At 44.4% G+C, this 25,974-nt stretch overlaps 2 protein-coding genes across 2 annotated transcripts; both read right to left on the bottom strand.

The window, feature by feature from the left end:
• Window positions 1-35: 35 nt before the first annotated feature.
• LOC141339298 (complement factor H-related protein 2-like) lies at window positions 36-3,010 on the bottom strand. Its single transcript, XM_073844921.1, has 7 exons — window positions 2,456-3,010; window positions 2,234-2,306; window positions 1,787-1,978; window positions 1,017-1,211; window positions 755-928; window positions 388-579; window positions 36-253 (listed from the first exon to the last, which is right to left on the bottom strand). The coding sequence occupies exons 1-7, from the start codon at window positions 2,477-2,479 to the stop codon at window positions 63-65; spliced, it is 1,041 nt and encodes a 346-aa protein (XP_073701022.1). The 5' UTR covers window positions 2,480-3,010; the 3' UTR covers window positions 36-62.
• A 677-nt stretch (window positions 3,011-3,687) lies between these two features.
• LOC141339299 (complement factor H-related protein 2-like) lies at window positions 3,688-25,069 on the bottom strand. Its single transcript, XM_073844922.1, has 7 exons — window positions 24,938-25,069; window positions 17,927-18,118; window positions 15,591-15,782; window positions 6,440-6,631; window positions 4,882-5,073; window positions 4,357-4,554; window positions 3,688-4,235 (listed from the first exon to the last, which is right to left on the bottom strand). The coding sequence occupies exons 2-7, from the start codon at window positions 17,994-17,996 to the stop codon at window positions 4,045-4,047; spliced, it is 1,035 nt and encodes a 344-aa protein (XP_073701023.1). The 5' UTR covers window positions 17,997-18,118; window positions 24,938-25,069; the 3' UTR covers window positions 3,688-4,044.
• Window positions 25,070-25,974: the final 905 nt, after the last annotated feature.

Below are 25,974 nucleotides of genomic sequence, written 5' to 3' on the forward strand. Positions count from 1 at the left end.
AGAAAACCCAGAGCAAATTATGGCACATTTTAAAATTGTGGAAAAAAGGATATATTTTATTGTCACACACACTTAGGTAAAGTCATCACTCCATCATCACACTGTTGTCTTAGGGCAGCACCTCTTGAAACTTTGCCCTTCTGACACATAAAGGTGATGTAATCATCATGTGGTGCAAACATCTTTTGCTGTTCAGCATAGGCCAACTCTATACCTCTTTCATCCATTATCTCCGCGGTCACTGTACAGGGCTCTGAAATAAAATTGACATGTCACTATCAGAATCACAATATACATTCATTAACTAATCATCACAACCTACAACTTAAAACTACAAGATCACAATGTATATACATGATATAAATGGAGAAGTATGTTCATACTCACTTAAACACTTAATATTCCCTTTCCATTGGCCTTGATCGCAGGTCAGGTATTTGGAGAAAGGGGGATCCAGATCCAATGTGTATTTATTAAAACACATGTATTCAACACTCTCCCCTGTACTGTATTCTTTTTTTGTCATATCTTTTGTATCTGAATCATTCACATGTGGTGGTGGCCCACATTTCCTTAAGACTGTCATCACCAAAAGAATGTAATTAGTAAATCTCTGATATGAGAACGAGGTAATTTTAATGTTGAGGAGATACTCTAAAAAATATTATGTTATATATTGCGCACTCACAACCGTGAGTTTTCCTCTCCTTATTTCATTCATTTGCACATGTTGTGATTTAATAGCAGAACATACTAGCGCACAGTGGTTTTGGTGTCCATCCGTCTCGTGTACATGTGGCCTCTTCTGCCGTTTTATCATACCCAGATATGCAAGAGTAATATTGTTTTGCTCCCAGTTTCATATCTCCACTGAAGTAATCGCATGGTCTATACACATGCTGGTCAAGTGGAAATTCACATCTAGGCTCTGAAACACAATTTACATTTTTTTTGTATATACACGTACATGCAGTAAATTCACCACTAAATCTAGAAATGTTTCTCTTTATTATTACCTTCACAACTAGGAATATAATCCCACTCGCCATTATCTTTGCAAGTAAATGATCTGCGGGTTTCTTTTGTAAAAATTAGCATGTATTTTTCAGAGCAGATGATCTCCACACTTTCTCCAGGTCTAAAAATTATTTTTCCCTCTGGGTTGATCTTTTTTATTCCAAATGTGGTTGACTTCAGGTCACAAGTTGTTTCTGTACAAGATAAAATTTTGTTACATTTAAGTGTTGAGCACTTATTACTAATTTCTTTATTGATTTACTTTATTGCACACATTAAAGACTTTTACACGAGATAAACACATTTTATTTCAAAGTTTACCAACTTGTGTTTTCTGTTGTTTAAAAAAATCTATTTTTTAAAACAACAACAGACCTGTGTGTTACCTTATGAGTAATAATACTGAAAACATTAACTTTTAAAAACAAGTAAATCTGATGGATTTAAAAAAGGAATTGTCTTATAGGAGGGAGAGTATAGCTTAATGGCACTAAAATGCTAAATTGATTATAATTCTAGAGAGCATCTGATTGGACCAAAATAATTGTATTGCATTCATTTTTTTATTTAGTATCTGCATTCTCATGGTTGATGTTTGGTGATGGCCACAGTTTATTTAACTAATATGGCATTAACAATTCTCATTTTTGTGCCAATTTGTGCATATATTTTAATGAGCAAAAGTGATGCTTAAGACAGAATTTCAACATTTTGTTAAAACCATTTTCAGATATTTAAACAAATACATTATTCCAGTATTGCTTCATACCTCTACATTTGGGATATCGGTAATCCCATTTTCCACTTGACAGGCATTCAATTGCTCGTTGGCCGTACATCTTCAGGTTCACATCTGTGCAGCGAAAAACTAAAATGTGTCCAGGTTTATAAGGTGGAGCAGTACTTGGATGTCCAAATAAAATCTCAACATTGATGAGCTGTTCAGCCTCACAGGTAACTTCTGCAGATGAAGAGATAAAATTCAATCACTATTAAAAGAAAGATGGTGTAGTTTTACTGGAATGAAGCAAAGCAGAGCAGTTGAATGACAGCTAACTTTACTTCAAATTTAGACCCACATTTAGGTCTTATGGTTCATGATCTTTAATGGAAAATGAACAAAAAACTATATATAAATTTATACAGGCCTTACAAATAATGTGGAATTATTATACATTGTACAACATATTATCTACTCTGTGTATCATTGTGTTACCTTGGGCATTTGTTGAGATATCCAAGATCATTAATAGAAGAAAGAGAAATATCTCACAACATTTCATTTTAAACTGTAAAACATAACAGATATTTAGTTTACGAAGTATAAACTTTGTAATCAGTCTTGACAATCACCTACCAAAATATTTAGCCTTTAAAGGCTGATTCAGATTTCTTTAGTGTTAAACATGAATGAGTACTGATGAAAAGCCTTGATTACCTGTTTTCCGAAAGATGCATTCATGAACACTTTAAAGAGCAGTAGTAATATGAATCTCTGAAGTCTGTGTAATGTAGATTAAAAAGCAACCAGCCTCTTCCCTCTGCCCTACAAAACACGACTCAGCTCCACCCCCCCCAAAATGATTTGTTGAAAACCTGAAAACCCTCTTCTTCATAAATTCATGTTCCAGTGTAATTTACTGACGCTGGTTTAAATATTTAGTCCATGTTTTGTCCATGTTTGTGCTAATATTTATTTTGAAGAAAGATAGACATGTTTACTGATGAAAGACAAAATATTCAGTGTCATGGATTAATAATTACTGAGTAATCCACTATTTTCTAGAAGTCAAAATAGCAATTTTCACCTTAGATTCTGAGTCAAGTTACAGGAGGTAAAAATTACTTTAGTAAGATGGCAGCATCATCTTATTTTTGCACAAAGATTGGTAGTTATATTAGTAAAATATGTAGACTTTTCCATTTTCTCAGAAGTTTGCATGCCTGTAACTCAAGAAGTATTAAAGATATTTTAATGACCTTTTAGATACTGGGTCTTAACCAACTTTCCTTTTGGCATCTTTATTTTTAATGCCCTATGAGATTCGGTTCCAGAGATATTGGAGCTTTAACATGGCTCCAGAAATAAATCAAAATCAAATCAGTGGTCAAAAAACAAATGGGGGTCAGTTAAAAAAAAAAGAATACCATACTTTTTATTTTAAAGAGGAATGTCTGAAGAACAAATAATGTTAAACCTGGAGATGTATCTGTCAAGACCACTGCATTGAACATACCAGTTTGAGTGCCATAAATATTCTTTTTCCAAAGTTTGCGTGCCTATAACTCAAGAAGTATTAAAGATATTGCAATATGATTTTAGATTTTAGTTGTTAATCAACTTCTTTTGGAATAATAATTTTCAAGGCCCTATCATTCAGTCCCTGAGATATGAGGATCTCAATGAGGCTTAATGTCCAGATTGTTGAATGTTACCCATTTTCAGTGGTCGAAATCCAAATGTTAGTCACTTTGTATACAGCTGATATGGGAATTACAGGTGATTTCTACAGGTTGTTCTGGTTCAAACCCAGGAAGACGTGTATATATTGTATTTTTGAATATATTATGTAGTTTGGTTGCCGACGTCAAACAATCACTGCATTTGGGATGTTGGGTGCTGTACACATTTCTTTAAAACAAACATCACACTTCCAAAATCTTGGCAAGTAGTTTTTCCTTCTAGGTTGATCTCCTTTACTCCAAATGTGTTTGACTTAAGCTATGTTACATAATTTTCTATTAAGGACATATCATCACCATTTTAGATCAAGTAAGTCTAAGAGAGTTGAAAAAAGTTGAGTATTAAACATGAATATATGCTGATGAAAAAATACACATATAATATAATACATGTTGTACATATCACTCAGCCAGCATTAAATATCTTAATAACACTTTCAACTTGCACATTTTAAGTGCTTTTAGCATTTCTTTAGTTTTACTCACAATAAATCTAAAATATAGAAATTGAATTGGGAAAAACACATTATTTTTTGATACTTCAGTAATGATTTATTCCCAGGGTCACTCACAATTAGGCAAAGTCATGTCTCCATCATTACACTTTTGTCTTAGGTCAACACCTACTGACACTTTGCCACTCTGACAACTAAAGGAGATGTGATTATCATGTGGTATGACCATCTTTTGCTGTTCAATCCATCGCAACTGTATACCTCTTCTATCCATTATCTCCTCCGTCACTGTACAGGGCTCTGAAATAAACCCACTATCAGTGTCACAATGTACATTCAATAACTAATCATCACAACCTACAACTTAAACTACAAGATTACACCATGATATATACATATGGTAAAGTGTGTTCATACTTACTCAAACACTTAATTTGTCCAATCCATTCGCCTTGCTGACAGGTCAAATATCTGGAGAAAGGGCTATGAATATCCATTGTGTGTTTATCAAAACACAGGTATTCAACTCTCTCCCCTGTGTTGTATTCCTTTTTTTCCATGGCTATTATATCTGAATTGTTTACACGTGGTGGTTTCCCACATTTCCCTGAGTTCTGACCTAAAAAACAAAAATAAGAGAATAAGTTCATTTTAGTAAAATGTTTAAAAAAGACTTATGATGAATAGATATTCAGTATATAATATGATATGATACACATATTATTTAACGTAATATGTTATAATAAAACTATATCTAAATTAAATGTAAATACTAGAAAATTTAAGTTGTTTATCACAGTAAAATTGTCATCATGGTGCTGCTTGCTAGGTTGTTTTGTGATCTTTTTAGTTTTGTAGTTTTGTACCAAACTACAATCTACTAAAGCATTAGTGATGATTGCAGACACTGCTAATGAAACTCAACTAAGGAAACCTGTGACCATACCTGTGCATTTGGGGAATGGGGCGGTCCATGTTCCATCTGACTTGCAGGTGATTTCTCTTTGTCCATTTAATCTCATTACTTCTCCAGTGCATGAAAAAGTTAGTTTGTGTCCAGGTTTGACAGGCTCCCTAATATCAGGGAGTCCCTCAATTTTTAAGCCTTCTGTTGTGCTCCACTGTAGAGAACATGTCTCTAGAGAAACAGACAAATGGTCACATATTTATCTACTCAGAAGCATTTATAATTTATGTGATCCAGTGTTTGGAACTGTGTCACTAACTTCCAATGTGGTATTGTCAAGATCATGGACCTGTTTTGCACCTGTCTCTGTTCCTGTTTTTCCTTATTTGGTCTTGTTCCTGTCCTCATTTAGTTTGATTGTCATTCTGTACACCTGCGTTCTTTAAATTAGCCTTTGTATTTAAGTTTCTGACTGTGTGTTTTTCCCCGGTCGGGTCTGCTTGTTGGTTTTCGTGCATCTACCCCAGTTCCTGCTGTTATTTACTCCTGTGATTAAGTGATCAAAGATCGTTTGTTATTTTCGTGTCTTCATCGTCCTTCCTACGGCAAATAATTACAGAAGACCCAACCTACAACAGTTACCTCCGTGTCTACCTTCCGTTTTGTTTCCTGTTTTCTCTGTTTTTTTGTTTCCGTTGTGTTCCCTTCATGTATGCCCTCCTTCATCCCGAATACCTCCTCCTGCTGCTGGAGCAGGGGGACAAAGCTCTTGAGACCATATGAGACTATTCCTGATGCTAGCTTACTCCACCAGCTACCCGGACGACATGCTCTATGCATTCTACAATGCAAGTTTAAACACTGTAAACACATCCAAAGATGGTCCTTGAGAGGATTTCGCCGTCTTCGTGGAGTGGACAGTGGCCAGTGTCACTCCGATTCAAATATCATAAAGTCATCTGTGATGTATCCATCACTACCCTATTTTGCCTCCCTTAGGTTGGCGAAAGTAAAAATCGAGCTCTTTGGCATCAACTTAACTTCCCGAGTTTGGAGGAGGAGGAATGCTGCCTATGACCCCTAGAACGCCATGCCCACCGTCAAACATGGAGGTGGAAACGTTATGCTTTGGGGGTGCTTTTCTGCTAAGGGGACAGGACAACTGCACTGCATAAAAGGGGCGATGGACAGGGCCATGTTCTGTCAAATCTTGAGTGGGTTCCTTGGCCTGGGCACTGAAAATGAGTCGTGCATGACAGTGACCCAAAACACACGGCCCAAGGCAACAAAAGGATTTTTTTTTCTTTTTTTCTTTTTTTGCTGTATAGTGGAGACTTGGGGTAGTTACTTCGAGATTAAGAAAGGCAGCAATCAAAATTTTAAAGTAATTTCCAGTTTGGAGCAGGGTTTATGTGGGAATGTATGAACGATAGATGTTTTAATGAAAAATGAATGCATAGATGTTTAATGTTGTAAATACCCTTTTTGATTTTCTTTCATTTTTTTGTATCAAGAAAATAATTTAGATACTTTTATACGTTAAAAATAAAATAAACATCTGAAAACAAATATATTATTACAGTGTTGCTTCACATACCTCCACATTTCGGAAATGGGTAATCCCATTTTCCATTTGACAGGCATTCAATTATTTGTTGTCCATGCATCTTCAGGTTCACATCTGTGCAGCGAAAAACTAAAATATGTCCAGGTTTATAGGGTGAAACGATATCTGGATGTCCAGTTAAAATGTCAACATTAATGAGTTGTTCCTCCTTACAGGTAACTTCTGCAGATGGAAAAAAATAAATAAAAATCAATCATTATTAAAAGATAGCTGGTATAGTTTTATTGGAATAAAGCAGAGCAGTTTAATGACAGCTAACTTCTATATTAGACCCACATTTTACAAATGAACAAAAACAATATATGAATACAGCCAGCCATAATAAATAAAAGTGATATACAACTTATATGTTGTGCAACATATTGGATGTTTATCCTTTAGCTACTCTGTGTGTCATTGTGTTACCTTGAGCATTTGTTGAGACATCCACGATCATTAATAGAAGAATGAGAAATATCTTGCAGTATTTCATTTTAAGCTGTAAAACATGACAGATGTACAATTTTCCAAAGCTAATAAACTGTATATGCAGTCTTGACTGAATCAGCTACCAAATATTTAGTCTTTAAAGGCTGCCTCACTTTCCTTAACACTAATCAATGCAAATATTTCTGTAGTATTAATCATAAATTGGTACTGATGAAAAACTCAGATTACCAGTTTTCCAAAAGATATATTCATGAGCAGTTTTAGGAGCAGTGGTGAGCTGAATCTCTGAACTCTGTAATGTAGATTAAAAAGCAACGTCTCCTTCCCTCTGCCCCATCAAACAGGACTCAGCTCTACGCCCCCAAAAATGATTTGTTGAAAACCTGACAGCCCTCTTCTTCACATATTCATGTTCCAGTTTAATCTGCTGATCCTGGTTTAAATATTTAATTGTTTGTTTGTGCACTAATATTAGCTGAATTTCTTTATTTTGAGGAGTCTAAAAACTCTGTATTTTACATATACTAGTCAGCTCTGAAAGTACAGAACAGCCTGACTGGCATTCGAGTTCAAATCTCTATAACACAAGCACACAAAACATGTCAATATAGTTTAGTGCATATACATATTAAATGGTCAATTATCTATGTATTTCTGCTCTGTCTCATTATAAATCATGACCATAATACATATAAGCATATCAGTGGTCAAACTCAGAGCACATTATGGCACAAAGTAAATAAAAAGTTTAATGACACATGTATTTAATTTTCTCCAATATTTCCCTGATAGTAAAACAATAGTAGGGCTGCCCCACTAACAGTGACTAGCTGTTAGTCGACGAGAAGAGGCTTGGCATATCTATAGAGAGTATAATGTCTACTTTAAAATGAACCAATTCAAATGGAAAACTTACAAAAACCCAGAGCACATTATGGCACAATTTCATTGTACTCTTAAACAAATCATATGCTCTTTTTGGCTGACATTAAATGGTTTAATGTCATTTTCAAACATGCTTTAAATCTTGCTTTTGGTATTTCTTTGGTTTTACTTGCAAGAAATCCAAAATAAAGAAACAAAATTGGGAAAAAATGCATTTTATTTTGACATGCTCCATTTGTTTTGAATTAGTAGTACAATAGATACTTCAGCATTGTTTTATTCCCACTGTCACACACACTCAGGTAAAGTGTTGTGTTGTCTTAGGGCCATATATATATATTCATTAACTAATCATCACAACCTACAACTTAAAGTACAAGATTACATCATGATGTATATACATGATATTGTTGGTGTAATGTGTTCATACTTAAACACTTAATATTCCCTCTCCATTGGCCTTGCTCGCAGGTCAGGTATTTGGAGAAAGGGGGATGCAGATCCAATGTGTATTTATTGAAACACATGTATTCAACTCTCTCCCCTGTATTGTACTCATTTTTTGTCATATCTTTTGTATCTGCATCATTCACACGTGGTGGTGGCCCACATTTCCTTAAGACTGTCATCACCAAAAGAATGTGGCATTAGTAAATCTCTAAAATAAGAATGATAATAATAACAATAAAAAATGAATGTGTTGAAGAGATATTCTTATGAATATTATAATGTTATATATTCTAATAAATATTATAGTGTTATTATATATATTACACTCACAACCATAAATTTATTTTCTTCTCCTGATTTCATTAATTTGCATATTGTGAGATTTGATAGCAGAAAATACCAGTACACAGTGTCACGGATTGGTCAGGTTCTTCCCTCACAAGCACTCCACGCTCACCTTCACCTGAGTTCTGATCACGCTCACCTGCACGCAATCACACAGGCACCTACAAATACACACCCCACGCTTCACTCATTGTCCGGGCTCGTCTCGACTACACGGACTCAAACGGATGCTCTGCTATAAGCGGACGCCACTCTCGTCTACGACTACCTTCATCAAAGTCTTCGGTAAAAAGTCACTTACCTGTTTCTACTCACCTGTCTTTGATCTTCTTCCGAGTCTTCTGTGCAGATCCTCTTATCCAGTTCCAAGCGAACAAAGCGTGGGTGTGTGCCATAAGCTCTTCTGTCCATCACCACACCAGCGTGGTCATCACGGTTCGCCATCCAGTCCTCCTGCAAGGTAAATATATCAGTCATCTGTCCCCAATCTACGTATCCTATCCATCTGCCTGTGAACCTCTTACTCACCTGATCCACCATCCTGCTCACTCTCGCACTGCTGTTTACAAATAAACATACATCACTTAACTTACCTTGTTGTCCGTTTGCTTCCCTGACAGAAGCCCGGACCAAAAACAGTGAACAGCATGAGTGCACACGATCCGTTTCAGGAACTGGTGGATTCGCTGCGAAAAGTTTTAACCGCAGCTCACTCATCCACACCATCTGCACCTCCGGCACCATCACCACCGCTCACTTCTTCGAATACTGGAGTCTCCAGTCCCATGGCTCGACCGGCGCCCTACTCTGGCGGGGCGGAGGAGTGCAGCGGATTCCTATTGCAGTGTTCATTAATTTTCACTATGCAACCCTCTCTATATCCTACAGATCAATCGAAAATCGCCTTCATCGTCTCTCTACTTTCAGGACCCGCTCTTCAATGGGCCGACACGATACTAAGCCAAGCTGGACCGGCCACTCGTTCCCTACAAGCCTTCGTCTCCCACTTTAAAGAGGTCTTCGGCCACTCGGATGGTGGTATCTCAGCCAGTGAGCAACTTTATCATCTCTCGCAAGGTACGATGACTACTCAGGAGTATGCACTTCGATTCCGCACCCTAGCGGCGGCGAGTGGATGGAACGAACGATCTCTGCTAACAACTTACCGGCTTGGTTTGGAACCCTCATTACGTCTCCAACTGGCGGCACTGGATGATTCAATGGGTCTTGAAAAATTCATACAGCAATCTCTCCGATGCTCAGACAGAATGAAGTCGTATCAATCCCATACGGAACTCAAAGGTGCTGCACTCCTCCCTCCAACTATATCCGCCAGCCCTCCAGAACCAGAACCAATGATCCTGGAATCTGGTAGACTGTCCGCAGTTGAACGACAGAGGAGGCTGACCCGGGGTCTTTGTTTATACTGTGGAGCTGGTGGACATAATCGCCTCAACTGCCCACTTTGTCCCATCAGAGCTGCGGTGAGTGTCATCCTGTCGGATGCAGAAAGTATGCACCCCCTCACAGTAAATGTGCAGTTAACCACACCTCACTCTTCTGTTTCAGTCCCCGCGCTCATCGACTCCGGGTCAGCAGGAAATTTCATCTCGGATTCCCTCTGTCGTCAGCTCCAGCTCCACACCAAAGCCTCGGTCAATGTCTACCAGATACAACCCATAACCAACGCCTTCTCAGTAAGACCCCGTATCCAGAGTAAATGCGAACCCATCCAACTTCAAGTCGGAGTACTCCACAAAGAGAACATCCAGCTGCTGGTTCTGGAGGGTGCTCACATGGACATCATTCTAGGGCGCCCGTGGCTGGTGAGGCATGATCCCATCATCTCTTGGGGCTCCGGAGAAGTAATGAGATGGGTGAAGAACTGTTCGTCAGAATGTTTTCCAGATCGTCCTCTTCCTATTTCACGTCCAGTACCCATCTACGTCACGTCCATTGAAAGTCCTCTGGAAAAAAGATCTACGACTATCCCCGAAATTTACTCCGAATTTCAAGATCTCTTCTGCCCCAAGAGAGCTTCCCAGCTACCTCCACATCGGCCATGGGACTGCGCGATTTACCTGATTCCCAACACGCCCTTGCCCAGAGGTAAGATCTACCCGTTGTCGCTTCCGGAGACTAAGGCCATGGAGGAATACATCCAGGAGGCTCTCAGTCTAGGATATATCCACCACTCCACTTCCCCTGCCGCTTCCAGCTTTTTCTTCGTGGTGAAGAAGGATGGAGGGCTGCGGCCTTGCATAGACTACAGGATCCTCAATCAAAGCACCATTCCGTTCAAATACCCCCTTCCTCTCGTCCCTGCGGCCCTTGAGCAACTTCGAACGGCTACCATCTTCACCAAGTTGGACCTCCGCAGCGCTTACAATCTGGTGCGAATACGTGAGGGGGACGAGTGGAAGACCGCATTCGTCACTCCAACTGGCCACTACGAATACACCGTTATGCCGTACGGATTGGTCAACGCCCCCTCCGTATTCCAAAACTTCATTCATGAAGTCCTCCGGGAGTTCCTCCACCGATTTGTCATCGTGTACATTGACGATATCCTTATATACTCCCGGAGTGAAGAGGAACATTGGCACCACGTTGCGGAGGTCCTCCACAAGCTCCGTCAACACCAGCTCTTCCTGAAGGCCGAGAAATGCTCTTTCCATCTAAAGTCTGTCCACTTCTTAGGTTATATCATCGACCAACAGGGGGTCCGCATGGACGAGGGGAAGGTGTCTGCTGTAACTGGCTGGCCCACTCCAACGTCCGTGAAGGAACTCCAGAGATTCCTCGGATTCGCCAATTTCTACCGACGGTTCATCAACATGTACAGCATCATCACCGCTCCACTCACTAACCTCTTAAAAGGCAAACCCAAAACCATCGTCTGGACATCTGAAGCAGCCGCAGCCTTCCAATCCTTGAAGACCGCCTTCACCCAAGCGCCCCTGTTAACCCATCCTGACCCAGATCATCCCTTCGTGGTGGAGGTGGACGCCTCCACTTCTGGAGTTGGAGCCGTGCTTTCCCAGCATCATGGAACACCCAGAAAACTCCATCCATGCGCCTACTTCTCCCGGAAGCTCAGCCCAGCGGAGAGGAATTACGACATCGGCAACCGGGAACTCTTGGCTATCAAGCTCGCCCTGGAGGAGTGGCGACATTGGCTGGAGGGCGCCCGTCATCCATTTCAAGTACTCACCGACCATAAAAACCTGCAATATCTTCGCGCAGCTAAGCGACTCTGTCCCCGGCAAGCCAGATGGTCCCTCTTCTTTTCCAGGTTCAATTTCACCATATCCTATCGTCCCGGTTCCAAAAACGTCAGAGCGGACGTTTTTTTCCAGAATCAACGACTCACAAGATACTCCTGAAATCCCTTCCTCGATACTCCCCAAGAAAATCATCATCAACCCCATCGAATGGACAGCTCCTCCAGCCGTTGCCACTCCCGATCGCCGACCCCCGCCGGGCTGTCCACCAGACCGTCAGTACATCCCTCGGGTCCAACGGGTAGACCTCTCCGGGCACAGGACATCCTGGGGCCAACAAAACTCTCTCGCTGCTCTCCGAACGCTTCTGGTGTATGGACATGGCAAGGGATGTGAGAAGGTATGTGAAAGGTTGCAAGGAGTGTGCCACATCCAAGACACCCAAACATCTGCCCGGCGGAAAACTCCATCCCTTGCCAGTTCCTAACCGCCCCTGGTCACACCTAGGAGTCGACTTCATGACAGACTTACCTGCATCGGATGGGAACACTTGTGTCTTCCTGATAGTGGATCGTTTCTCCAAGTTCTGCAGGCTGATACCCCTGAAAGGCCTCCCTACTGCCTTTGAAACCGCAGAACTCCTATTTAACCACGTCTTCAGGTATTTCGGTATCCCTGAGGATATAATGTCCGACAGGGGACCCCAGTTCGTCTCGACAGTCTGGAAGGCCTTCTTTAAGCTCCTAGGTGTGGCCATCAGCCTCTCCTCTGGCTACCATCCGCAAACCAACGGCCAGACGGAGAGGAAAATCCAGGAAGTGGGGCGGTTCCTCCGGACCTTTTGTCACGCTCACCAGAATTCCTGGAACCAGTTCCTGGGCTGGGCGGAGTATGCCCAGAATTCACTGCGGCAGGCGACCACCGGCCTCACACCATTCCAGTGCGTCCTTGGATTCCAGCCTCCTCTGTTTCCCTGGAATGGTGAACCATCTGAGGTACCCGCAGTGGATCACTGGTTCCGGGAAAGCGAGAGAGTCTGGGACAAAGCTCATCACCATCTACAGAGGGCAGTCCGCAGATACAAATCCACCGCCGACCAAAAAAGGATTCCAGCTCCAGTCTACGTCCCAGGGGACAAGGTATGGCTCTCGACACGAGACATCCGTCTGCGACTGCCCTCCAAAAAACTAAGTCCCAGGTTTGTTGGTCCCTTCATAGTCATGGAACAGGTCAATCCAGTCACGTACCGGCTCCAGTTACCCCCTCAGTACAGGATCCATCCCACTTTTCATGTTTCCCTGTTAAAACCATGGCACCCACCTCTTGTCTCTTCCACAGAACCTGACCAAGAAGAGGAACCCCCTCCCCCATTGCTGTTGGAAGAAGGATCTGTATATTCCGTTCGTGAGATTCTGCAGTCCCGACGCCGTGGTGGTCTTCTTGAATACCTGGTGGATTGGGAAGGATACGGCCCAGAGGAGAGATCCTGGGTCCCAGAGATGACATCCTTGACCCAGCTCTATTGGAGAACTTCCACGCCAGTCATCCCGAGCAACCGGTGCCCCGAGGAAGAGGCAGGCCACCACGGCGCCGGAGGTCCAGGCCCTCAGGAGCGGGCCCTGGGGAGGGGGGTAATGTCACGGATTGGTCAGGTTCTTCCCTCACAATCACTCCACGCTCACCTTCACCTGAGTTCTGATCACGCTCACCTGCACGCAATCACACAGGCACCTACAAATACACACCCCACGCTTCACTCATTGTCCGGGCTCGTCTTGACTACACGGACTCAAACGGATGCTCTGCTATAAGCGGACGCCACTCTCGTCTACGACTACCTTCATCAAAGTCTTCGGTAAAAAGTCACTTACCTGTTTCTACTCACCTGTCTTTGATCTTCTTCCGAGTCTTCTGTGCAGATCCTCTTATCCAGTTCCAAGCGAACAAAGCGTGGGTGTGTGCCATAAGCTCTTCTGTCCATCACCACACCAGCGTGGTCATCACGGTTCGCCATCCAGTCCTCCTGCAAGGTAAATATATCAGTCATCTGTCCCCAATCTACGTATCCTATCCATCTGCCTGTGAACCTCTTACTCACCTGATCCACCATCCTGCTCACTCTCGCACTGCTGTTTACAAATAAACATACATCACTTAACTTACCTTGTTGTCCGTTTGCTTCCCTGACACACAGTGGGTTTGGTGTCCATCCATCTCGTGTACATGTGGCCTCTGTTGCCATTTTCTCATACCCAGACTCACAATAGTAATTTTGTTTTGCTCCCAGTTTCATATCTTCCCTGAAGTAATCGTATGGGTAATACATATGCTGGTCACTTGGAACTTCACATTTAGTCTCTGGGAACAAGTTTCACTTTATATTTATAACATGCAATAAATTAATCAGAAAATACAGAAGTGATTATAATTTACCTGCACAAACAGGAATATGATCCCACTCCCCATTATCTCGGCATGTAAATGATTTGCTTGTTTCTTTCAAAAAAATGAGCCAGTATTTTTTTCACACTTTCTCCAGCTCTGAAGATAGTTTTTCCCTCTGGGCTGATTTCTTTTACTCCAAATGTGGTTGACTTCAGCTCACAAGTTATTTCTGTACAAGATATAATTATGTTGTATTTAAGTGTATTTATTTATTTACTTACTTTATTACACAAAAGTAAGTAAATAAATTTGGTGTCCTGGCCAAATTCCCTCCACTGGCCCTAGTCAATCATGGCCTCCTAATAATCCCCATTCATTGAATTGGCTCCATAACTCTCTCCTCTCCACCTGTAGCTGGTGTGTGGTGAGCGCACCGGCGCCGTTGTACTGTGGCTGCCGACGCATCATCCAAGTGGATGCTGCACACTGGTGATGGTTGAGGAGAGATCCCCTATATGATTGTAAAGCGCTTTGGGTGTACGGCAATACACAATGAAAGCGCTATATAAATGCATCATTCATTCATTCATTCATTCATTCATTCATTCACACACACACACACACACACACACACGCACGCACGCACGCACGCACGCACGCGCACACACACACACACACACACACACACTTATTTCCTTTTGTATGAAGGTTTTACATGTCAGAGAACAGTGTTTAGATTAGAAGTTTTAGAAGTTTTTTTTTTTTTTTTTTATAACATCAGACCTGTGTGTTACCTCTTGATTAATAATACTGCGAACATAACATTGCCTTTTAAGGACACATAAGTCTCAGGGTTCAAAAATATATTGTTAATTAAAAAAATAAACTGAATTTTTGCAGTTTTCCCAGAATTTTAAATCTGAATTCTCGTGGTTGATGTTTGGTGAGGACCCACATTTTCTTTATAGACTGTTGCTGTGGTTTTAACAAATCTCAGTATTAGCCAGATTTATTTTTTTATGCTGCGTGACATTATGTTGATGTGTTTTTAAGTAGTTTCTGAGTTGCTGGTTTGGGAGAAAGTCTGGTTAAAGTCTTTAACTTATTTTTAGTTGTCTGGGCTTATAATATATTTTAAACCAATTTCTTATATTAAACAAATTTGGATTACTCTGATTTTCTGAAGAAATCTCAGTGGTGTTTATTCATGCCACATTACTAGTTGATAGCTTTGTGGTTGCTGTGTTGTTCTTGATTATCGTTTCCTGGCCCAAATCAAGAGACTTAAGACTCAGCGAGTTGCGTGCCAATTTGCGCATATATTTTTGTGAGCAAAAGTGAAGGTTGAGATAATAATAATACACTGACAAATAATTCAATGCTTTTACCTTCTGTGTGTTTACCTTCACATTTAGGAAATGGGCTGCTCCATTCTCCATTTGACTGACAGGTGATTTCTCTGTGTCCTTTTAAAATCAGTCCTTGTCCATTGCATGAAAATGTTAAGTTATATCCAGGTTTGACTGGACCTTCAAAATCAGGGAATTGCTCCATTTTGATGTTGTTTTCTGTTGCGTTTAGTGGACATGTTACAGCTATAGAAAGATGTAGTACTGGTTATTGCAGTGTCCTCCATCTGGACTTTATCCACTTATAAGAAACTGTCATTTGTCTTAATACGATGTCAAGTATTACATTTTACAATTTTTATAGGGGAAAATCATATAGTGAAGACTGGTCAGCTGTTAATCAACTCACTAAGGGCTGAAGAAAAACAGCAAACAAAATCTTAAAAAAAAAAGTCATTGCCAGTTTTGGACAGTTTATGTGTAAATGTCTGATGTATGAATGATCGAGGCAGGGCGAGGGATGGAGGGCCAGGTCTATGTGGAGGTGGAGGACCTGGAGACTGAGGCAGGACTGGCAGAGCAGCGAGTCAGGGCAGAGCCAGCAGGACAGGGAGCCAAGGCGGTGCCGGCATGACAGGGAACCAGGGCAGAGCCGGCAGGACAGTAAACCACCACGACAGAGCACACAGAGCAGAAGACCTCCAAGGCAGAGCAGACAGCGCAGAAGATCTCCACATCGGAGCAGATGACCACCAGAGCAGAACAGAAGACCTCCATGGCAGAGCAGACGACCACCAGAGCAGGACAGAAGACCTCTACGGCGGAGCAGATGGAGAAGAAGACAACCATGGTCGAGCAGACGGAGTTGGAGCCCACCAGGGCGGAGCAGATGAAGCACTGGCAGTTCTGCAGGCGCAGCTGCCAACTCTGGAGGATCTGAAGTGGGGACTTTCATTTCAGGAGGTTCTGCAGCCTCAGCTGCCACCTCTGGCAATCCTTCCATGGACTTTGCTGGCTCTGGAGTTTCGGTGGAAGTGTACATAGCCCAAATACATCAGAAAGCATTCCCGTAAATAGGAAATGCAGCAGACAAGAGGATAACCTTTAGGACAGAAAGGTTTGAAAGTGCTAATTTAGGGATACCAGCTGCATGTGCTGACACCAGCGGTGGATCCTATATGCAAGATGCCAACCTCTTAATACCAGCTTAATACCAGACATGATGTGACGAGACTCTGGGAGATCAGCAGAGACATGACGAGACTCTAGACGTTCAGCCGTGATGTGATGAGACTCTGGGAGATCAGTTGAGACGTGACGAGACTCTGGGAGATCAGCTCAGACATAACTTGGCTCTGGACGATCAGCTGTGACGTGACATGACTCTGGACGATCAGCTGTGACGTGACATGATTCTGGGCGACCAGCTGTGACGTGCCATGACTCTGGACGACCAGCTGTGACATGACTTGACTCTGGACGATCAGCTGAGACGTGACATAATTCTGGACGATCAGCTGAGATGTGACGTGACTCTGGAGGATCAGTGGAAATGTGCTCTTTGCTCTGGGAGAACAGCTGAGACATGATGTGACTGAAAGAACAGCTGAGATGTGACGAGACTCTGGAACAATAGCTGGGATTTGACGAGACTCTGGAAGAACAGCTGAGGCATGATGATGTTCTGGAAGATCAGCTGTAACTTGACCCAGGAAGATCTCCTGTATCATGACAGAGTGTAGTTGTCGCCACCATTTATTAAGACACCAAGAAAGTCTATCAAGACACAGTCCGGCGATCATGTGCACTGCTCAATACCTGGCCAATGTCTGTGTGAAAAGCTGCTGGATCCTTGTGTGGCTGAGTATTCTGTTATGGAGCGACAGAGACGTGAAGCGGGCGGATCCAAATGCAAAGCTTTATTAAACAAAGACATGGATCATACACAGGCAAGGGGTCGGACATCGTCAGACAGATATAGTACTGGCAAGACAAAAGAGTAATCCAGGAACAGGCAAGGGTCAATAGACGGCAAACGTAAGGCAAACGGGTATTCCAAAAAGACAGACAATAGTCCAAACGAGGGTCCAAAAGAGGCCAAAAGGGCAAGACAAAAAGTAATCCAAAACAGGCGAGACATCCAGGGCAGGCAGAGAAACAGACAGGACGAGATAAACCAGGCAGGGAATCAAGACACAAATAACAAGACTAGAAACAAGACTTAACTACAATGTAGTTGTCATTACCTTTTTTGATTTGACTTCTTTAGCTTTTTTGTATCAAGAATAACATATATTTGTATACATTATACATAATAAACATTTCATAATTTTGTAAAAACAATTCTTAAACGTTTAAAGCAAGTATATTATTACAGTATTGCTTCATACCTCCACAATTTGGGTATGAGTGATCCCACTTTCCATTTGACAGGCATTCAATTGCCCGTTGGCCGTACATCTTCAGGTTCACATCTGTGCAGCGAAAAACTAAAATATGTCCAGGTTTATAAGGTGGAGTAGTACCTGGATATCCAACTAAAATGTCAACATTGATGAGTTGTTCAGCCTCACAAGTAACTTCTGCAGATGAAGAAATAAAATTCAATCATTATTAAAAGAAAGCTGGTATAGTTTTACTGGAATAAAGCATAGCAGAGCAGTTTAATGACAACTAACTTTACTGCAAATTTAGACCAACATTTAGGTTCCCTTCCGGGAACTCGAGCCGCGTCTAGAACGCTATGGGGGAACGCCATTGGCGGGCCACACTCTGAACTGTGTATAACAACCAATGAAATGACGGGAGTGACGTCACAGGCGCGGTGACGTCATCGACCGGGAAGTATAAAACACGTGCGTTTGAAGCCGGCGGCAGCTTTTGTCATTCAGCGAGAGCGCTCTGTGTCTGTGTCTGTCCCGGTCATACTGCTGTTTTTTCGTGCCAGTTTGCACGGCTTTTATTTGAGTAGTATGACCGCTAAAATGCAACCAAGGGGGAAAGAAAGTTAAGAAACTTAGGCGGTACAAGCAGCCACATAGATAGTGTGTTCCTCCCTGCCAATGCCTCATTGTTGGTGGGGATACACACAGTCTATGTGCGGTCTGCTTGAGTGTAGAGCACGCACAGTCAGCCCTCGAAAAGGCTGGCTGTCCACAGTGTGAGCGTAAAAATCTCCACTGCGGGTGCTCCACGGAAGGCTCTCTTCGAGGAAGGAGCCTTCGCCAGCGTTTCTCGTGGGTCTGGCCCCGCTTCCGCCGAGGTGGAGCGGTAGCTGCACTCGTTGGGATTGCGGCTCGATCTATTAGAGGGACGGGAGACGGGTGTTTAAAAATACCCTATCTCCTCTCCTATCTGGTGGATCGGTAAACCTTTTTTCTGGATAAGGAAGCCCGCAATGCGGTTACTTCCCTCCAGGAAAGGTTTTCAACGCTTTCCATATCTTCCTCCAAGGAGGTTGATGTGAAGTACGTTATCAAAAGTATTCAACCGCCCCCCCCTGATCGCCTCAGTATGATGAGCTGGTGGTTGTGCTGACTGTGCATTAGCTAAATAAGCAAATATGAGCCGCAGAAAAGCAAACGTTCTGCTTCCTGCGGACTAAGTCAGCACTTCCAAACGGAGCTTTCTGTCCTTCCCGATCTACATTGAGTTTTTTAGATCTGGAAAAAACTAGAAAGTAAAGATGACGCCGCGGGTTGAACAGACGCTATCAGCTATCTGTCCCCCGGTCTGGCATCATTCTTGAAGGCTCCATCTTTGCTCTCCAAGCCGCCTAAAGAAAACTTCAGGCTTGATCAGCAAAGATACACGTGCTGGGGTTCTTGACGGGAAAATAAAACCCCAGCCATGTACCAGCTCCTCACATAGAGGCTCATAATAGGAGCGTTGCAGCCCGTTTCCCTCCGGTGACACCTAGAGGGCGGGATTAGCAACACCCCTGACCGGGGGCTTCAAAGACCGAGCCCGGTCCGAGGGTCGTGCTTCGGTCTAAGAGGTCCTCGGCTAAACGGCCCTGATTTTATGGAAAATAAATAATTAAAAATATAGGGCCGATGAGGGCAGCCCCTCTCGGGGAGGTCTGCGGTGCACCATGAAAAATCGGTGACCACACCTTTCCGGCCCTCTGGAGATCTGGAACAATCTCCCGCGAACAGAATTCGCAACCCCCGCGGGGGTCTTAAGAGCAACTAATTCAGGTGTATCCTGCCAGCTCGCTGTTACAGGTCACCGAATCAGTTCCTCAGATAAATCCAGAAGCCAGCCACGAGGGGCTGGCTCCCTTAATAGAATTTCTGGCAGCGTGGAAACTACTGCCAAATATTTCTATGTGGGTCCTGCGCACTGTAGAGAAAGGTTATTGCCATTGAGGTGGTCCCGCCTCGGTGTAGAGAGTCTGGGTTCTACAGCCAGTACCTCATTGTTCCCAGGATGGAGGGCTTCGGCCCATTTTCGATTTCACGTCTCCATCCTTCCACAACACAGGAAGTTTCTCAGGTTCGCTTTTAGGGGCAAAGCTCACCAATACAGAGTACTTCCTTTCGGCCTAGCTCTCTCACCCCGAACTTTCACGAAGTGTGTGGATGCTGCTCTGGCTCCTCCGTGACTCCAGGGCATCCGCATACTCGACTGGTCGATTCTGGCCAGCTCAGAACAGTTAGCGGTCCAACATCGAGGTGTTGTTCTCGCTCTCATGAAAGAATTGGGGTTGAGGCTCAACACCAACAAGAGTGGGTTTTCTTCACTACTAAAAACCACTTATTTAGGTGTAATCTGGGATTCGACCACGATGCAGGCACGAATGTCACCTGCTCGGATCGAGTCGATCCTTACTGCAGTAAATGCGGTCAAGCTAGGCCCGCCACTCACTGTCAACAGTTCCAAGTACTGTTAGGTCTTATGGCAGCCGCTTCCAACGAGATACCTTTTGGACTGCTGCTTATGAGACCACTTCAGTGGTGGCTCAAACCAGGGGGTTCTCCCTGAGGGGAAACCCATTTCGCAAGATCAAGGTCACGCGGCGCTGCCTACGTGCCTTGGCCATGTGGAAGAAACCCTGGTTTCTCTCTCAGGGTCCGGTTCCGGGAGCTCCTCGTCGCCGCGTCAAGCTAGCGACGGACGCATCCCTCACCGGATGGGGAGGCGGTCATGAGTGGCCGCTCAACCCAGGCCTGTGGAGCAATCCTAGCCGTGTTCCACGCCCTGAAGTGTTTCCTTCCAGACCCAAAAACCGTCACGTGCTGCAGTCAGCACTGCGGGGATTTATTATATAAATCATCAAGGAGGTATCCGCTCACGCCCCTTATATAAGCTGGCGTACCGGATCCTCCTATGGTCTTAAGGAAAGACTTCTCTCCCTGAGAGCAGTCAAGTATCTCTGGACGTGGGAGCAGACGTCCTGTCAAGGCAGGGGCTGAGGCCCGGGGAATGGATGCTGCACCCAGAGGTGGTGAAGCAGATCTGGAGAATATTTGGCCAGGCACAGGTGGACCTGTTTGCGACTCGAGAGACATCGCACTGTCCCCTCTGGTACTCTCTAGTTCCTCCAGCTCCACTGGGGCTGGACGCCATGGCACAGACGTGGCCGAGGCTGCGTCTGTACGCCTTTCCCCCGATCGCTCTGCTCCCGGGAGTTCTGGAACGGGTCCGTCGGTTTCAAGTGCGGCTGCTACTAGTAGCCCCGCGCTGGCCGGCACGAGTATGGTTCTCGGACCTGGTATCCCTCCTCGACGGCTCTCCATGGGAGATTCCCATCAGGAGGAACCTCCTGTCTCAGGCTGGGGGCGCAATATGCCACCCCCACCCAGAGAAATGGAGGTTATGGGTGTGGCCCCTGAGGGGGCACAACTCATAGGAGCGGGTCTCTCAACCAAGGTTGTTGAGACCCTTCTCCAATCCAGAGCTCCCTCTACGAGGAAACTGTATGGCCTTAAGTGGAACTTATTCGCGAGATGGTGCCGCGAGCGCCATCTAGACCCAGTCAACTGCCCGGTTGGTACAGTTCTGGAGTTCCTACAGTCTCGCCTTTCCGCAGGGCTAGCTCACTCCACCTTGAAGGTTACGTGGCGGCTATAAGCGCCTACCACGCCCCTCCAGGTGGCCTCTCAGTGGGCAAGAGCCCCCTGGTCACACGTTTCCACCACGGTCGGGAGATCGAGGCTTCATCAGGAAGTAATGAAGCATGGAGACTATGGGACCTCTGGCGACTCGATAGATATCGCAAGGTTCTCTCTGGTTCTCCTTAGTGCCTCCAGGTCCGCCCGGACTGGACGCCATAGTACAGACGTGGCCGAGGCTGCGTCTGTACGCATTCTCCCGATCACTGTGCACCCTGGAGTTCTGGAAAGAGCATGCCGGCATCGTCACGGCTAGTCCAACCATGTCTTGGACCTTCCCTCTCAAGCTGGGGGCGCGGCCTGCTACCCCCACATGGAGAGGTGGAAAGTTATGAGTATGGCCCCTGGGGGGGCGCAACTCATAGACTCGGGTCTCTCAACCGAGGTTGTTGAGACCCTGCTCCTATCCAGAGCTCCCTCTACGAGGAAACCTTAAGTGGAACCTGTTTGCTTCATGGTGTCACGAACACCATCTAGACCAAGTTACTGCCCGTTGATACAGTACTGAGTCCTCGCAAACCCACAAAACCAGCTCACTCCATCCTGAGGGTGTTCGTGGCGGCTTATTGGCCTACCACGCCCCTCGTGGTGGCTCGTCGGTATGGTTTCCTCGGTGGTGCACTCAGGTTGAGACCCTGAGGGGTCTCAATCCTCTATTACCTCCATTCTTGGAGTGCAACCAATGGGAAGTATATCTGTCCAGTATGCGCACTGGGCACATACGGCCACAAAGAAAGCATGTGGCACGATCAGAGCTATCAGTAGATGGATCACGGATGCCATTCCTACTACCTCCAAGCCCTCTGGTCTCCCAGCTCCATGGGGAGCCAAGACTTTCTCCTACTGAGGCTGTCTGCCTCTTAAAAGCTCTGACAGCAGGTGTCCCCCTCCAGGACATCTGCAATGCTGCGGGTTGGTCCTCGCCCCTGACAATTGGTCCTCGCCCCTGACATTCGTCAGGTACTATGAGCTTGACCTCAGAGCCGCTCCAGGCTCGGCTGTACTCTCGGCCTAGTGCGCTAGGCCTAGAGGGTTAGCCACCTCCCTAGCCAGGAGGAGACTTCTCAAGGCGCATTCTTTCTGCAGAAAGAAGAGAAGTCGTTTTCGCCACGACGCTCCTTGTGTGCCCGAGGGCCGAGGAGTGTCCCTGCATCCTCGCGAGCCTGAGGGCCGAGGAGCAGACCTAAAAGCCTCTTGTCCGTGTAATGCTAGACAAAGGCTCATACTCTCGCGTCCCGGTAGGCTTACCAGGCCGAGCTTCCGGTCCCTCTTGTTCTGGCTACTCCCAGACAAAGGACTAAGACTCCTCGTGAGCCCGAGGGCAGAGGAGTACCTCTCGCACTGGCTGGCGAACCAGGCAGAGGTCACGGTTCTCATGTGCCTGAGGGCCGAGAACTGCACAGCTCTCTTGTCCGCGGAATGCTAGACAATGGCTTAATTCTCCTCGTGCTCTGGCGCAGTATGCTACCAGACCGAGTGTATTTCGGTCCCTCTGGTTTCTGGCCTTCCCCAGACCAAGGACTAAGACTCCTCGTCTGCCTTCAAATAAGGCAGAGGAGTGCCTCATGCACTGGCTGGCTACCAGGCTGAGGCCCCTACTGTCTTCCCCGTGAGCCCGAGGGCCGGGGATTGCAGTGCCCTCTTGTCCGCGTAATGCTAGACAATGGCTTATTCCCTCGCGTCCTGGCGGAGCTCCAGGCCGAGCCTTGGGTCCCTCTTGTTCTGGCTGAACCCCCAGACAAAGGATCACCCTCTCCTCGTGTGCCCGAGGGCCAAGGAGCCTTGAGGTCGAGCTCACCGTCCTTGTGGGTCTGCGGACCGAGGACTTCCCACACCATCTGTCTGCCGAGTGCTAGACAGTGGTCATTCGGTCCCTCTTGTTCTGGCTAACTCCCAGACAAAGGACTAAGACTCTGCGTGTGCCTGAGGGCCGCGGAGTACCTCTCGTTCTGGCTGGCGACCAGACAGAGGAAGACCTCCATTCCTCGTGTGCCTGCGGGCCGAGGAGCACTCTTGGGGTTGAGTGCACTGTCCTCGTGGGTCTGCGGACCGAGGACTTCCCACACCATCTGTCCGCCGAGTGCTAGACAGTGGTCATTCGGTCCCTCTTGTTCTGGCTAACTCCCAGACAAAGGACTAAGACTCTGCGTGTGCCTGAGGGCCGCGGAGTACCTCTCGCTCTGGCTGGAGACCAGGCAGAGGTAGAACCCCATTCCCCGTGTGCCTGCGGGCCGGGGAGCACTCTCAAGGTCGAGTGCATTGTCCTCCTGGACCAAGGACTACCTACACCATCTGTCCGCCGAGTGCTAGACAGTGGTCATACGGTCCCTCTTGTTCTGGCTAACTCCCAGACAAAGGACTAAGACTCTGCGTGTGCCCGAGGGCCGCGGAGTACCTCTCGTTCTGGCTGGCGACCAGACAGAGGAAGACTACCATTCCTCGTGTGCCCGAGGGCCGAGGACTCAGGGCCTTCTTGTCCGCGGAATGCTAGACAAGGGCTCTTTCCTTTCCACCCTGGTTGAGCAGACACTGCGCAGGGCTCGGAAATTATGGGGGCGTTGGTAGTCTCGTTCCCCATAGCGTTCTAGACGCGGCTCGAGTTCCCGGAAGGGAACGTCTCGGGTTACTAATGTAACCTTAGTTCCCTGAGGGAACGAGACGCCGCGTCTCGGACCATAATTCTCGCACCCTGTGGCACTCGCTTCATTCCTAAAAGAGCTGCCGCCGGCTTCAAACGCACGCGCTTTATACTTCCCGGTCGATGACGTCACCGCGCCTGTGACGTCACTCCCGTCATTTCATTGGTTGTTATACACAGTTCAGAGTGCGGCCCGCCAATGGCGTTCCCCCATAGCGTTCTAGACGCGGCGTCTCGTTCCCTCAGGGAACTAAGGTTACATTAGTAACCCGAGACGTTTTGTGGTCCATGAGCTTCCATGGAAAATGAACAAAAAACAATATATAAATTCATCATTACAAAAAATGTGAAATACAACAATGGTATTATTATATATTGTACAACATATTGTCTACTCTGTGTGTCATTGTGTTACCTTGAGAATTAGTTGAAACATCCATAATTATTAATAGAAGAAAGAGAAATATCTCACATTTCATTTTAAGATGTAAAAAATGTAAAACAGATGTTCATTATAAACTGTATTAACAGTCTCGACTGAATCATCTACCAAATATTTAGTCTTTAAAGGCTGATTTACTTTCCTTATTTAACACAAATCAATGCAAAAATTGTATTAGTGTTAAAAGGTGAAAAACCTTGATTACCTGTTTTCCAGAAGATGTATTCATGAACACATTTAAGAGCGGTGGTGATATGAATCTCTGAAGTCTGTGTAATGTAGATTAAAAAGCAACCAGCCTCTTCCCTCTGCCCTAGCAAACACGACTCAGCTCCACGCCCCCCGAAAATGATTTGTTGAAAACCTGACAGCCCTCTTCTTCACAAATTCACGTTCCAATTCAACTTACTGATGCTGGTTTAAATATTTATTCCATGTTTTGTCCATGCTTCTAAACTAATATTAGCTGACATTATATTATATTGTATTGAAGAGTCTAAAAATACTTATTGTATTTTACATAAATTTGTTGGTTCTGAAATTGCAGTACATTTCAAATAGCTTGGCAGGCATTTCAGTTTGTTATTTTAAAAGATGACTGTGCCAAATTTCCATAAAGTAAGCACAGAAAACTTGTAAATACAGTTAAATTTAAATAAATATTAAAAGGTTCACGGTTCCAGTCTTCCTTACAAACACACAGACGTGAAGTCAGTTTTTGGCTGACAAGCCGATGTCAAAATACACCCGTTCATTAAGTGATGAAGAGTAACAAAACCACAGCAGTAACAAGTCTGTGTTGGCTGAATATATTTAGCAGCTTCTACAGTTAAAGATAAAACTTAAAGCACTCTTTTTGATGTGTTTAATAAATGTAATTTTTATATTCAATATAACCATATTTGTTAAATACTTAATGCATTATTATATATTTTACCAATTATAAATAACTTATTTAATTTGTAATTTGTTCTATTTGAGTATTTAAATAATTACCCCTTCTAGGCTGTTGGTGTCTGGGCCTGTATTTATTTATTTATTTATTTATTTATTTACATGAGACTTGGTGACTTCCTGCACTTTTGTATACTTCATACTTCAGCACAGTAAAAGTACTATATTTAGATATAATAGTCATTTAATAATAAATCGAAAAGCAGTTTCAGCAGGTCCTTAAAAAGTCTTAAATTTATTTGGATCAAATTCAACTCCATAAAAAGTCTTAAATGGTGCAAGAAAGTC

The sequence above is a fragment of the Garra rufa genome, chromosome 7 (genome assembly GCF_049309525.1).
Source record: "Garra rufa chromosome 7, GarRuf1.0, whole genome shotgun sequence".
Lineage (NCBI taxonomy): Eukaryota > Metazoa > Chordata > Actinopteri > Cypriniformes > Cyprinidae > Garra > Garra rufa.

Excerpts from the sequence above, each read along its gene's own strand:
- LOC141339298 (XM_073844921.1), bottom strand. The coding sequence starts at position 2,479 with ATGAATGCATCTTTCGGAAAACAG. Across the intron at positions 2,307-2,455 it reads ATGCATCTTTCGGAAAACAG|TTTAAAATGAAATGTTGTGA; the intron begins GTAATCAAGGCT and ends TATGTTTTACAG. Across the intron at positions 254-387 it reads AGGGAATATTAAGTGTTTAA|AGCCCTGTACAGTGACCGCG; the intron begins GTGAGTATGAAC and ends ATTTTATTTCAG.
- LOC141339299 (XM_073844922.1), bottom strand. The coding sequence starts at position 17,996 with ATGTACGGCCAACGGGCAATTGAATGCCTGTCAAATGGAAAGTGGGAT. Across the intron at positions 6,632-15,590 it reads CCCATTTCCTAAATGTGAAG|AAGTTACCTGTAAGGAGGAA; the intron begins GTAAACACACAG and ends TTCCATCTGCAG. Across the intron at positions 4,555-4,881 it reads CCCATTCCCCAAATGCACAG|GTCAGAACTCAGGGAAATGT; the intron begins GTATGGTCACAG and ends TTTGTTTTTTAG.